The 12,635-nt window shown below is 47.0% G+C and overlaps 1 protein-coding gene across 1 annotated transcript in view; it reads left to right on the forward strand.

The window, feature by feature from the left end:
* Positions 1 to 11,839, forward strand: part of LAMB2 (laminin subunit beta 2) — a 78,656-nt gene extending 66,817 nt beyond the window's left edge. The window contains exons 26-33 of the mRNA XM_015826893.1: positions 647 to 888; positions 2,284 to 2,487; positions 2,698 to 2,842; positions 5,223 to 5,430; positions 6,474 to 6,615; positions 8,479 to 8,655; positions 10,146 to 10,305; positions 11,216 to 11,839. Of these exons, the coding sequence (XP_015682379.1) occupies positions 647 to 888; positions 2,284 to 2,487; positions 2,698 to 2,842; positions 5,223 to 5,430; positions 6,474 to 6,615; positions 8,479 to 8,655; positions 10,146 to 10,305; positions 11,216 to 11,352 (1,415 nt within the window). The 3' untranslated portion in view covers positions 11,353 to 11,839. The remainder of the gene's footprint in view (positions 1 to 646; positions 889 to 2,283; positions 2,488 to 2,697; positions 2,843 to 5,222; positions 5,431 to 6,473; positions 6,616 to 8,478; positions 8,656 to 10,145; positions 10,306 to 11,215) is intronic.
* The last annotated feature ends 796 nt before the right edge of the window (positions 11,840 to 12,635 follow it).

The following is a 12,635-nucleotide window of genomic DNA, read 5'->3' on the forward strand; positions in this document are numbered from 1 at the left end:
GGTGCCTTACCTCCCTTGGGCTGGGCCAGCTGGTGGTCGGCCTGCTCCGTCTCTGCCGCTTGCCAGCTACGCCTCGGCCGGCGCAGGGGGCGGAACCACGCATGCGCGGCGCTCCCGGGCAGGGAAAGTCCTCGACTTACGACCAGTTGGGTAGTCCTCGACTTACGACCGGTTTAGTCCTCGACTTACGACCGGTTTAGTCCTCGACTTACGACCGGTTGGGGTCGCGGCATTAAAAAGGTTGAGAACCACTGCTCTAAAAGGTTCGCCATCACCGCCATAGTTCAACCCTGAGGTGTATTCTCTTCTATTGAAACTTCTCCTACAGTTTTCATGCTCCTTCTCTCTCTTTGGAACTGATACTGTGGGGATAAGGCCAGGCCTCTCCTCTCCCACCCAGGTTTCCTCAAATGCAGCAGAGCGAACCAATTCCAACGAGAAAGTGAGGGTATTTTCACCTAGTTTGAAACTGGAATTTACAACTGTGCTGTGGAAACAAGCCATGTTCTGTACTGTCTCTCTAAATGGGAATTTAGCAAACACGCGGAACATTCTAGGAGGGTTTCCTGCAGGTCTACTAGAAGAAATTTTACTGCACCAGACAGGTTTCTGGGAGGCTTATTTTAAATAATTCCTCCCCTGGCAGGGGTCTATGACAGCGTCTACCAGTCCTTTGTGCAGTCACGCGAAGCAGAGCACCTGGCTAATGCCTCGACCTTGGCTGTGCCCAGCCCCGTTAGCCAATCAGCTGCTTCCAGGCGTCGCACAGAACACCTGATGACGTCCCGAAGGGAAGCTTTCAATCGGCAGAATGCCGCCAACCGCCGAGGGCTGGGGGACCTCTCGACACGCACCCGAGGGCTGAGCCTGGATCAGATTAACGAGAAGGTGAGAGAGCATGAGAACAGGATGTCCAAAGTCTGCTGAAATTTATTTTCATTTTATTTGATTTTTGTTGTTAGTTGCGAAGTCGTGTCCGACCCATCGCGACCCCATGGACAACGTTCCTCCAGGCCTTCCTGTCCCCTACCATCTTCTGGAGTCCATTTAAGCTCACGCCTACTGCTTCAGGGACTCCATCCAGCCACCTCATTCTCTGTCGTCCCTTTCTTCTCTTGCCCTCAATCTTTCCCAGCATCAGGCTCTTCTCCAGCGAGTCCTTCCTTCTCATTAGGTGGCCAAAGTATTTGAGTATAAGTAACTCAAGGTAGTAAACATACCTAATACTCCTTCTTCCTCCTATTTTCCCCCACAATAACCCTGTGAGGTGGGCTGGGCTGAGAGGGAATGACCAGCCCAAAGTCATCCAGCTAGTTTTCATGCCTAAGGCAGGATTAGAACTCACAGTTTCCTGGTGATTATCCTAAAGTCGCTGAACTGGCTTTCATACCTAAGGCTGGACTAGAACTCATGGCCTCCTGGTGATTGACCCAAAGTTACCCAGCTGGTTTTCATGCCTAAGGTGGGACTAGAACTCACTGTTTCCTGGTTTCTAGGCCAGCACCTTCACCATTACATCAAGCTGCCTTTTCAAAATGGGGCAACAGTGCTGGTGCCGTCAGAGAACTTGGGCCTCTTGTAATTGAAATCAATTCACCATCCAACTATGAGCTGCTTTGGGAAGAAGTGTTTCCAGAAATCCTTGCCTTAATTAACTTATTGTGATTCAGGCTGGGAGTTTACTGTCACAGTTTTCAGGATTCTTTTTTTAAACACAAACTGACATTAAAATCCACGTGGTTCTTGTTGTCGGATTCGGGGAGCTTGACAGAAGCAGAGTTGAAGTTCATGACAAGATTTAGCACCATTTCTCATGTGTGAAACAAAGAAGCGGTTGCTCTGTGTAGGTTAACTAGCTTATCCGTGCAAGAATATCTGTCACATGGAACTGCTTTTCTCTTGGAAGAAAATTACCACTGTTTCCCACCTCTCCTTTAATTATTTCCTTTCCCTTTCTAGGCTCCCTCCCCAACAGTAACTCTGAGTAGTGTTTCTATAAATAAATATGAATACCAGTAAATCCACTCTCTTTTTTTTCCAGAAATGCAACTAATCAAGTGGACTGTGTTCCCTGAAAGTTTATTTATTTGCCCATAGGGGGCCATAAACCTCTTGCGTGCATAATGGAGTCAAAAAATCAAGATTTATGCAAATTGCCAGTGTCAGTTGAGGGGAAGAACAGTCTTGAGAGGAGATGTTGTAAAAAGCACAGGGGGGAGGAGGGGGGAATAAAGTGAAAGACCCTACAGCTTCAGCAGTAACTCTGCCTGCCCCCTCTCTTAGGTCTGTGGGGCTCAGGGAGACACTCCCTGTGCCATCAATTCCTGTGGAGGGGCTGGTTGCTATGACGAGGATGGCAGACGTCACTGCGGAGGCCTTCACTGCGATGGAGCAGTGGCCACAGCTGACAACGCACTGGACCGAGCCCGCCATGTGGAAGAGGAGCTGCACAACGCAGTCTCTGAAGTGGAAAGTCTGCTGCATCAGGTAGGGAGGGTTGGTGGCTTGACATTTGGGTAGGGCCAAACGTTTCAGTTCTGTGCCTTTCACATCCCATCAGATGATCCCGACGACGGGATGCCTTTCATTTGGGGAAGCAGAATGAATTAATTCTGGGGAGCTGCAGCGACTTCCTTATCCCTGCGTGTCTGCCGCCCCCTGCTGGTTGACCAGGCCCCCCGGATGTCTTTTGGACAGGTCTCCAACGCGAAGGCCCGGGCAGCTGAAGCAAAGCAGAGGGCGCAAGCAGCTTTGGATCACGCCAATGCCACCAAAGCTCGGCTGGAGCACTCAAACAAGGCGCTGCGTGACCTTATCCAGCAAGTCAAAGAATTCCTGAATCGTAAGTACAAGAGATGCTAGACCTCCCCCCCATCTCTTCTGTTTTTGCTGTATTTTATTAAAAGTATATTCTGCCCTCCACCAACGGGTTGTCTTTTAAGACGAGTTGTGTAAAACATTTCGGGTATAGTCCAAAAGGTTCAAGAATATCTAATAAGTATAAAATAAAATGGAAAGATGTAATAAAAGAAAACCCAGACCTTCGTGCCCTCAGGATCATTCAACTTTCTGACCTCTTCCCTAGCCCAGTTAAGTGATCACAGCTAGCCATCTTTGAAAAGTTAAACAGGCCCAGTTGTGGTTAAAGCTTGGATGAGAGCCTACCAGAAAACAGCAGGACTGTGGGAGAGCCAATGTGGTTCATGGTTAAAGTGCTGACCTGGGACAGGGGAGACAGACCGTGGTTCAAATCTACCCTTTCGACCCTAGAATCTCCATTCACAATCTTTTGACCCAAGTTACTTCACAGGGTGGTTGTTGTGGAAAGGGAATATATTACACTTTGAAGTCCTAGACCAGGGGTAGGCAACCTAGGCTCTTTTATGACTCGTGGACTTCAACTCCCAGAATTCCTGAGCCAGCCATGCTGAAGGGAAAAGGAGAAGTTTCCAAGCTGAGCCATGCCGGCTCAGGAATTCTGGCAGTTGAAGTCCACGAGTCATAAAAGAGCCAAGGTTGCCTACCTCTGTCAGCTAGACAAAAGGCAAGGCCTAGATCTAATTAAGAGAAAAAGATGTTGAATAACCAACTTCAAAGAAGACATTAGCAGGCCACCTCCAGTCCCTTATTATTGCCCAGACCCTGCTAAGACATGGCCATGATGACTTCAGGAATCAAATTCAACTCGAGGGAATCCTTCTGTGTCTGATGCCAGAGTGGCCTCTCTGAGACATGATGTCTGAGTTTGACAGAAACATCTAAATGTTTTTTTTTTAAATGTTGGGATTCAAAATGTGGTCATGAATGTTCATACATTGACTCATTCTCCTTCAAAAAAATTGATAATTCTGGGAAACTAGAAGTAGAAAGTATATGAAGATGTATTTATTTGTTTATTTATTATTAAATGTATATGTTGTCCACCTCCTCAGCAGGGCAACTCTTAAGATTTAGGAATGACAGAAATAGAGAAACAGGTCACTGTTCCTGAATGTATCCCGAATTCCTCCAGGCTTTTCTCCAGACATGCCTGAATTAACTTTTTACTTCCTTAGGAATCTCTCTCTCCTCTCCCAGTTTCTAAAAAACAATCGCCTTGTGCAGCCTTCCCCGACCTGATGCCCTCCTGATATATTGGTTTACAGCTGCAATAATGGTTGACCAAATGTATAGATTGGCTACCTCAGTAGTGCTGCAATCGCAGCAACCATCTCCCTTCTCTGAATCCAGCCTCACAATCAGATCTGTTCGAGGATCTGTGGAGGTTCAGGCCATTTCCAATTTTTGAGGGCTTCAGCCAAAAATAATAAAAACGTACGGAAACAGAACAAAAGTATTGGCGGGAGGGGGGGCAGTGATGGTGAAAATGTGCAAGTACCGAGCACAACATTGAGATCAAAGCCTTGCCTCTTTTGCACACGTGTGCAACATCCGTGTGCCTGCCACTGATCTTGACCCCCTTGCAGAGCACCAAAAGAACAAAAGACGAGACGTCGTTGACCTGTTTTCAAATAGAATAAAAAAGCAATCGTCTAAAATGGGAGTTCTCTTTACATGTGACAGGCCCAGAGCCAATGACCCTTTTGCTTTGCCCCCCTCTCCCCGTTGGGTCCATTTCTCAGCAAAGCATCTAAATCAGCGGTTCTCAACCTATGGGTCGCGACCCCATTTGGGGTTGATCAACCATTTCACGGGGGTCGCCAAGCAAGGCTGTCCGCCATTTTTTTTGTCCGCCATTTTTTCCCCCTTTTCCGGCGGGTGCCTTACCTCCCTTGGGCTGGGCCAGCTGGTCATCGGCCTGCTCCGTCTCTGCTGCTTGCCGGCTATGCTTCGGCCGGCGCAGGGGGCGGAACCGCGCATGTGCGGCGCTCCCGGGCAGGGAAAGTCCTGGACTTACGACCGGTTGGGTAGTCCTCGACTTACGACCGGTTTAGTCCTCGACTTACGACCGGTTTAGTCCTCGACTTACGCCCGGTTGGGGTCACGGCATTAAAAAGGTTGAGAACCACTGATCTAAATTGTCTCATAAATTTGAAAAGAAAATATCTCCATGAGGAAATTTATAGAGTAGGTACTCTGGGGGAATTTGGGAGAACATTCACATTGGAAAGGAAGACCACAGACTTCAGGCAGAGGCCCCTTTAAGATGGAGTCCTGTGGATAGCCAGGAGGGGGCTGCCATTTACTTTTCCACAGCTCTAATGGATCCATCCTGCATACAGTCGAGGGGGCAGATCCCGACAGCATTGCGCTGGTGGCTTCCCGTGTGCTGGAGCTCTCCATCCCAGCGTCCCCTGTGCAGATCCACCATCTTGCTGAGGAGATCAAGGAGCGGGTCAGCAGCCTAGCCAACGTGGATGCAATTCTGGATCAGACAGCAGGGGACGTCCGCATCGCAGGGCAGCTACTACAGGACGCACGCCGGGCCAAGTAAGTATGGCAGGGAGAAGAGAGGGAGCTCGGGAGAAGCAGAGCTAAATCTCTTTTTTTACTTGGATTCTGATCAATTTCTGGAGGAAGTTTGCACAGCAGTTGAACGTGTTACATGTCAGAAATTGGAACTGCCTTTCCATGGGCCTCTCCTTTCCACTGTATTGAAGTGTGTGCTCCAATATTGCTTGATCTGGCAGAAAACTATAGTATCTCATCTAAACGGTCTGGGAAATTCACAAGCAATCATAGGGCAGGTATGCTTTACATCCTGAGGGTCTTACGATCTGAGATACAGGCAATCCTTGACTTACAGCTGGTCTCTTAGAACCCATTTAAAGTTACGAAGGACCTCTTCAGGGCCACGTATGGCTTAGATTTGAAGTTCTGGTGGCCTTAACCACCACCACCGTGCAGTCACGTGATCACATTTTGAATGCTTGGCAACCAGCTCACATTTACATCCATTTGGTCAGGTGACCATGACTTACTTACTTACTTACTTTCTTTCTTTCTTTCTTTCTTTCTTTTTTCTTTCTCTTTCTTTCTCTCTCTCTCCCTCTCTCTCTCCCCTCTTTCCCTCCCTCCCTCCCTTCCTTTTTCTTTTCTTTCTTTTTTTCTTTATTTCATTACTTTCTGGAAATTAATGTTTAGTTCTGGTTTCCGCCAAAAAAAATTCACATTGTGGACAATGTATTCCTTTAACAAGTGCTGTGCTCATTTAACAACCTGGGCATTCACTTAACAGCTGTGGTAATTCATTTAGTGACAGCCACAAAAAAATGTCGTGAAATCAAGCATGCTCACGTGGTAACCCGCCTAAAGACCGGCACAACTTGTGACTGTAATTCGGGACTCAATTACAGCCGTTAAGTCAAGGACTACCTGTACACAGCACCTAAAATGGGAAGATTTCGTTTAGTGATCATGGTCACTAATACTGGTAGATCTGTGACTTCCCATTTGATGTTGATTCTTACAGCATCGAAGTTGCCGACGGGTGTAGGGTTTCTATTCATTCTTACAGAATTTTTCCTCCCCAGCGCTCGGGCAGAGAGTGTTAAAAATGCAGCTGAAGCAGTGAAAAGGGCTCTGGATGATGCCAAACGGGCCCAAAGCGCTGCCGAAAAAGCCATCAACTCTGCAGACAGTGATATTCAACACACCAACACAGTTGTTAATGAGGTAAGGCACCATAATGAATTATTTTTTTGACCGGCCCAAAGAAAATAACACGTCCATACGTTGCGTTAGATGTGTCAGATAAGGTATACCTAGTGGTTACAGTAACTTCTACCGCAACGATTAGTGGCAGAACGATTGAGGATGACACTGAAGGGCATCACTTAGTTTTTCCCACTTTGTGATTTTGCACATCCAGGTCTCTTAACACATCAAGCTTTTCTTTTTATTACCTGATGAAAATTGACATGGAATTGCAAAACTGTTGCTCAGCACTTCACCATCAAATTTGCCACTCAGCACTTCACCATCAGATTTTGGCAGTGCAACCTGGCGGCTCTGGAAGCTTTTGAAAGAAAGGTTTCAAGCCCTGAGGGCAACCAATCAAACTTCCAAACCACTTTCCTGGAACCGAGAACACATCCTGACAGCAGTTTAATACATTTGCTTTTAGTCTGTGAAGCAGCACTAAATAATGCTTGCGTAGTTCTTTCTAGCTATGTAGCCATTTTGTATTTTGCCTTGGTATTGTGGCTTAATCATGCTTTGTGTCTTAGCACTTTTGAATTCCCTGGTTGGAAAAGATTTTATGTATTAAATTTATTTGCCCCCCCCCATCTTGCCTCAAGGAGGCTCTGGGTGGCTTAGATCAGAGATCCCCAACCTTTCTTGGTGGGCGGCCTGAAGGAAAGGGAGGGGCAGGCGCCTGTACGCACGCATGCGCACATGCTGACGGAGCCACACGCACATACTGCAAACGGCTGCGAGCATGCACGTAACACAAACGGGGCCGTGAGCGCATGTGAGATGATCGTGGTGGCGCTAGTGCCTGCAACCCTTGCAGTGACGCTAGCACCCACGCGACTCTTGGGGCGACCTAATGGCAACCCTCATGGCAACGCTAGTGCCTGCATGACCCTCACGGCGACATTAGTGCCCATGCGATCCTCGGGGCGATGCTAGTGCAAGTGGGGGGGTGAGTGCTACGGACCAGGCCACGGACCAGTAGTGGGCCACGGCCCACGGGTTGGGGACCTCTGGCTTACAACATCAAAAGATTCCTGAGAACACCATGGATAACCCAGAAAGCGAATGTATGTATCATTGAACATATCAATTTCAATTTCCACTGGAGGCACATATGACCAAGCTCAGATTATCGTATCATGCAAAGAGCCATAATGCTGGGAAAGATGAAAAGGAAAAAAGATGAAAACCAGCAGCAAAGTGGACTTGATTACAGTGGTGATAGGTACACACCACTGAAAGACCTGATGGACCAGGTTGTGGACAGATTGTCCTGGAGAATCAGTCTGTATGGCCACTAAGAGCCCACACCAATTTGATGGCATATAATGAATCAGTTAAGGACCTATTGAAGCCTAAATACGTCTTCCAGATTCCCATCCACGTCAACCAAAGTGCTGGCTGTTCCAGGTTTGCAATATAGCATTATAGGTGGCCCTCAACTTACAACCATTTGCTTAGTGACCATTTGAAGTTTACAACAGCACTGAAAAAAGTGACCTATGACCGGTTTTCTGCTCATTTCTCTCCAAGAGGGAATTGCTCCCCTCCCCCCAAACAAGACTACTGGCCAAATGCACACCAACACAATGAGGTGTAGTACAAGCCCTTCACCTTCCTTATCACCATTGTATAGGCTTGTATCTATGTTTGGCTGAGTTCACTTATTGTATCTAAGTATCACTTCTGCCACTTCATCTCCTGGAGCTCCTTGGTGAACCAAGGACTCCCTCAGGATTGGCAAGCAGCCTAGACTGGACATGCAGAAGTTTCCACCATGTGGACCTCCATGCACATTTTTCCTGTCCCCCCCCCCTCTTATCTACCTTATTCCACCAGATTAACAGGAAGACTGCAAATGCTGAGGTTGAGTTGGCCGCAGCCAAGAAACGGGTGGGCCACCTTGACAGGCAGGTGGATGTTCTCAAGATGAAGCGGGCCAACAACATCTTGACGGCCACACGAGCAGAAGAGACAGCCAGTGCTGCCAAGAACCGAGCTGAGGAAGCTGAACAGGTAGGATTCTGGCAAAAATGAACCATTGCTTAGGATTTTAAATAACTTTACTTTGCTTTGTTGTGGGGTCCAGAGCCATAACTCAGCCTGTTGAAGTCTTAACTGGTTACTTTTAATTCTAAAATATTTGTGCCCTTTTCGTACAGATCAGGGAGTTCATAACAAATAACCCAAATCAGACATTTCTCATTAAAAATGATACCCTCGTTGTTTCTTTGTTTTAGGACATAATATATCTTCATAGATTCACTGTATTTCATTTTTGTCTCGGTCTCTTCAGAGATTCAAACTTGCTAATTTTATTCCGACCTCAAGTGAATTACTACAAATATGTCCTGACTGACACGTTCCAAGAAAACTGTAACACACAAGTTGCCTGTATTTTATCAGGTGTTATCCAAACTTTATTGCAGTTTGTTCTCCCAATGATTTTCCCTCAGAACCATGAAACAGTCAGCTAGTTAGTGATCAGATACTAACATATGAAGCTGGTAGCAAAAATAGCAATAGCATTTAGACTTGTATACTGCCTCATAGTGCTTTACAGCACTCTATGGGCAGTTTACAATGTAAGCATTATTTGCATATTGCCCCTAACAATTTGGGTCCTCATATTACTGATCTCGGAAGGATGGAAGGTTGAAACAACCCTGAGCTCTGTCAGGATCAAACTCCAAGCCGTGGGCAGATTTTGCCTGCCATACTGCATTTTAACCCTTGCTCCACCACCATGGCTCTTAATACTTTTAATTGTGTCACTGACCAGGGCCAAGATGTCATCATCCATAAAAATGAATTTTTATTAGGAATTGCGTGGGGGTGTGTGCACTGAAGTCTCTGGCAGGAACAAACAAAGGTGATATTCATCCTCCCTGTAGCCCATTGATGGGGAAGTTATATTTCATCGATATCTGAAAAACTACAACTCTCAGCATCCTCTGTTCCTCTGGAACAGTGTTTCTCAACTTTGGCAGCTTTAAGATGTTTGGACTTTTAACATCCCGAATTCTGCAGCCAACATGCTGGCTGGGGAATTCTGGGAATTGAAGTCCACACACTTCCAAGTGGCCAAGGCTGAGAAATGCTGCTCTGGAAAGGTTTAGAACTGATGGTTCATAGCCATCAGCCTCTCCTGTGTAGCATCTCATTTACGTGAAACCTTTCAATTGGAAGGCCCTTTAAAAAATCAAAGTCCAAGAGACAAGATCATCTCTTCGCTCCCTCGTTCCTGGCGTTCACTTCCGTTTTTCACCAAAAACCAGCCCATAGCAAACAGTGGGTTCACTTACCAACCCAACCACAATGCTTGATGAATCGATGGAGCATTTGCTTTATGACCTCTGCATTCGCTGAATGACCCTCCCCAAAAAAGGTTGTAAAATGGGCATGTGGTGACCCGCTTTACAACCGACTTAACAACCATAATTGCGAGGCTCAATTATACTCGTAAGCCGAGCACTACCTCTATTGCCTGCTGGTGTTTTCTGCAGGTACTGCAGGGACCGCTGGGTGATCAATACCGCACCATGCAGGAGTTGGTGGAGCGAAAAGCCCAGCATGTAGTGGGGGCCCGAAAGAAAGCAGAGCACCTGCGAGATGAGGCCAAAGGACTTCTGCGCGATGCTCACGAAAAACTACGGCGGCTGAGCAGTAAGTGCCTAAGACAGTGATGGAGAACCTTTTAGAGACCGAGTGCCCCAAAACCGCCCCACCCCCTGACCTGCCCCCGCTCTGCCCCATCCCCATCAGCCCGCAGGGCCACCCACCGCCTCCACGGTCCGCCGATCGCCCAGGCGGCCCTGCAGCGTCATGGTGGCCACACCTTCCGCCCGTGCCCCACAGTATCATCTGCGCGTGACGGGGCGTGAGGGCGGAGTCTTGTCCCTGCTGCCCGGCTGCCATGTTCTTGGCTGTGCTGCTCCACGCGGACCGCGCCTGGGGGCGACTCTCCTCCGTGGGGCCTGCTGGGGAGAAGGGGACTAAGGGGGAGGTGGGGCTGGAGCGATGGCGCGCGTGCCCACAGAGAGGGCTCTGAGTGCCATCTCTGGCACGCGTGCCATAGGTTCGCCACCACTGGCCTAAGACCTCTCTCTGCGTCTGCATCGGAAGAAATGATGTGGATTTACGTTTTTAATGTGTCCCTGGGTCTCCAGCCGTTGGAGTCTCCCCAGCCAGCTTCTGACAAGCAAAGTAAATGTGGGAAACTGGACCCGCTTAACGACTGCATGATTCACTTAACAACTGCAGTGATTCACTTAACAACCACGGCAAGAAAGGTGATCAAATAGATCGTGACTCACTTAACAACGGCCTTGTTTAACAACAGAAAATTTGGGCTCAGCTGTAGTTGTAAGTCAAGGACTATCTGTACCTCGGGTAGAGGCAATGCATGCCCACTGCAGGCTTTTTGTCTGGATTTTCAGACAAAGTTAACGTAGAACTAGCAGTTTGGATATTAGATTCAGAACTGTGCATGCACCGTGAGTGAAGATTTTTTTTTTCTGTATACTGTCTGAATTTCTCTATCTTTAACCCCTTTTTCCCCTCCTCCTTTACTCAGAGCTGGAAGAAACCTATGAAGAGAATGAGAGGCTGCTACAAGTGAAGGCAGCCCAGTTGGATGGGCTAGAAGCCAAGATGAGAAGCATCTTAAAAGACATCAATGAGCAAATCCAAATCTACAACACTTGCCAATGATTCCCCATCATGTGCTCCCACTTATTACCCCTGTCCGTGTGCTTAAAGCAGCACCGCTTTTCGGCTTAGCATGGCCCAGCTCCAACTACTACACGGAGCACTGATTCTTACAGCCATTCCTTCTCAGCATCTCTTTGATATATCAGCATCACCCTGCTCACAACCTCCATTGTATCCCAAAACACAACACTGCCCCGTGACTTCCTTGTGAGACTGCTAACATCCTGCCCTGGGAAAGTCAATCTGGCAGTACTTAAAAGCTTTTCTGTGGTTGTTGTTTTACGCTATTCTTATTTTCAGTGTTTCACACATGGTAATATAGGGCTCTCCTTTCAAAGCTTGCAGGCTAAAACAAAGAAGGATGGTCTAAGAATGGATCGGATAAGGTAGTTAACACTGGTGTTTAAGTTTCACATGACCTGCCCCAACCAGAGTGGCTTACATTTGTGGGAAAATAAAGACCCAAAGTGGCTGTGCTTTTTGCAACGTTACCTTGTTTTCTTTGTCTGTTTAAAGCAGAAACTAGAAGCTAGAAAATGCTGGCACTATTAGTTTAGACCAGCGTTTTTCAACCTTAGCAACTTTTTAAGATACGTGGACTTCAACTCCCAGAATTCCCCAGCCAGAATTCTGGCTGAGGAATTCTGGGAGTTGAAGTCCACACATCTTAAACGTTGCTGAGGATGAGAAATGCTGGTTCAGATAGTAAGAGCTGGGTAGAATTGATGCACGATATTGCAGGGATGTTGATACTGAAATGTCAAACATGGCCATTATCCAAAATTGGAAATGGTCCCAAAGGGCAGAAACCAGGCAACAGCAAGAGAGATGGTAGCAATAGGAAAGCAATTACAGCTTTACTGCAGAAGAAGCATCCTTCTAAAAGCCTAGCTAGATCAGATTAGTTTCCGAGAAATCCACAAAAAAAAAAAGACATGAAGCAACAACTATTTTTGTCAAGCAACTGGCATCCAGGGGCACATTGTTCCTAAAGCTGAAGACTATATAAAGCCATCCTGGCTAATAGTCATTAAAAGACTTTTCCTCCAAGATTTATTTTAATTTTGCATTCTGGAAACAATTTTGTGAACATAACGGGGGGGGGGGGGGGGAGAATACGCCTTCATATTTTTCTGTAAGTGTAGATCCACTTCTTCATACCAGAATGAAGTCAACGCAACAAACTTACTCAGGAAAAATGAAAGCATTTTGCTTCTAAAGATAAAATTCAGCTGGATCTTTAAACATGGTATGGTCATGCCTGTGACCAGAGATCAGAGGGG

The sequence above is a fragment of the Protobothrops mucrosquamatus genome, unplaced genomic scaffold (assembly GCF_001527695.2).
Source record: "Protobothrops mucrosquamatus isolate PMUCROS unplaced genomic scaffold, P.Mucros_1.0 scaffold3362, whole genome shotgun sequence".
In the NCBI taxonomy this organism is placed as follows: domain Eukaryota; kingdom Metazoa; phylum Chordata; class Lepidosauria; order Squamata; family Viperidae; genus Protobothrops; species Protobothrops mucrosquamatus.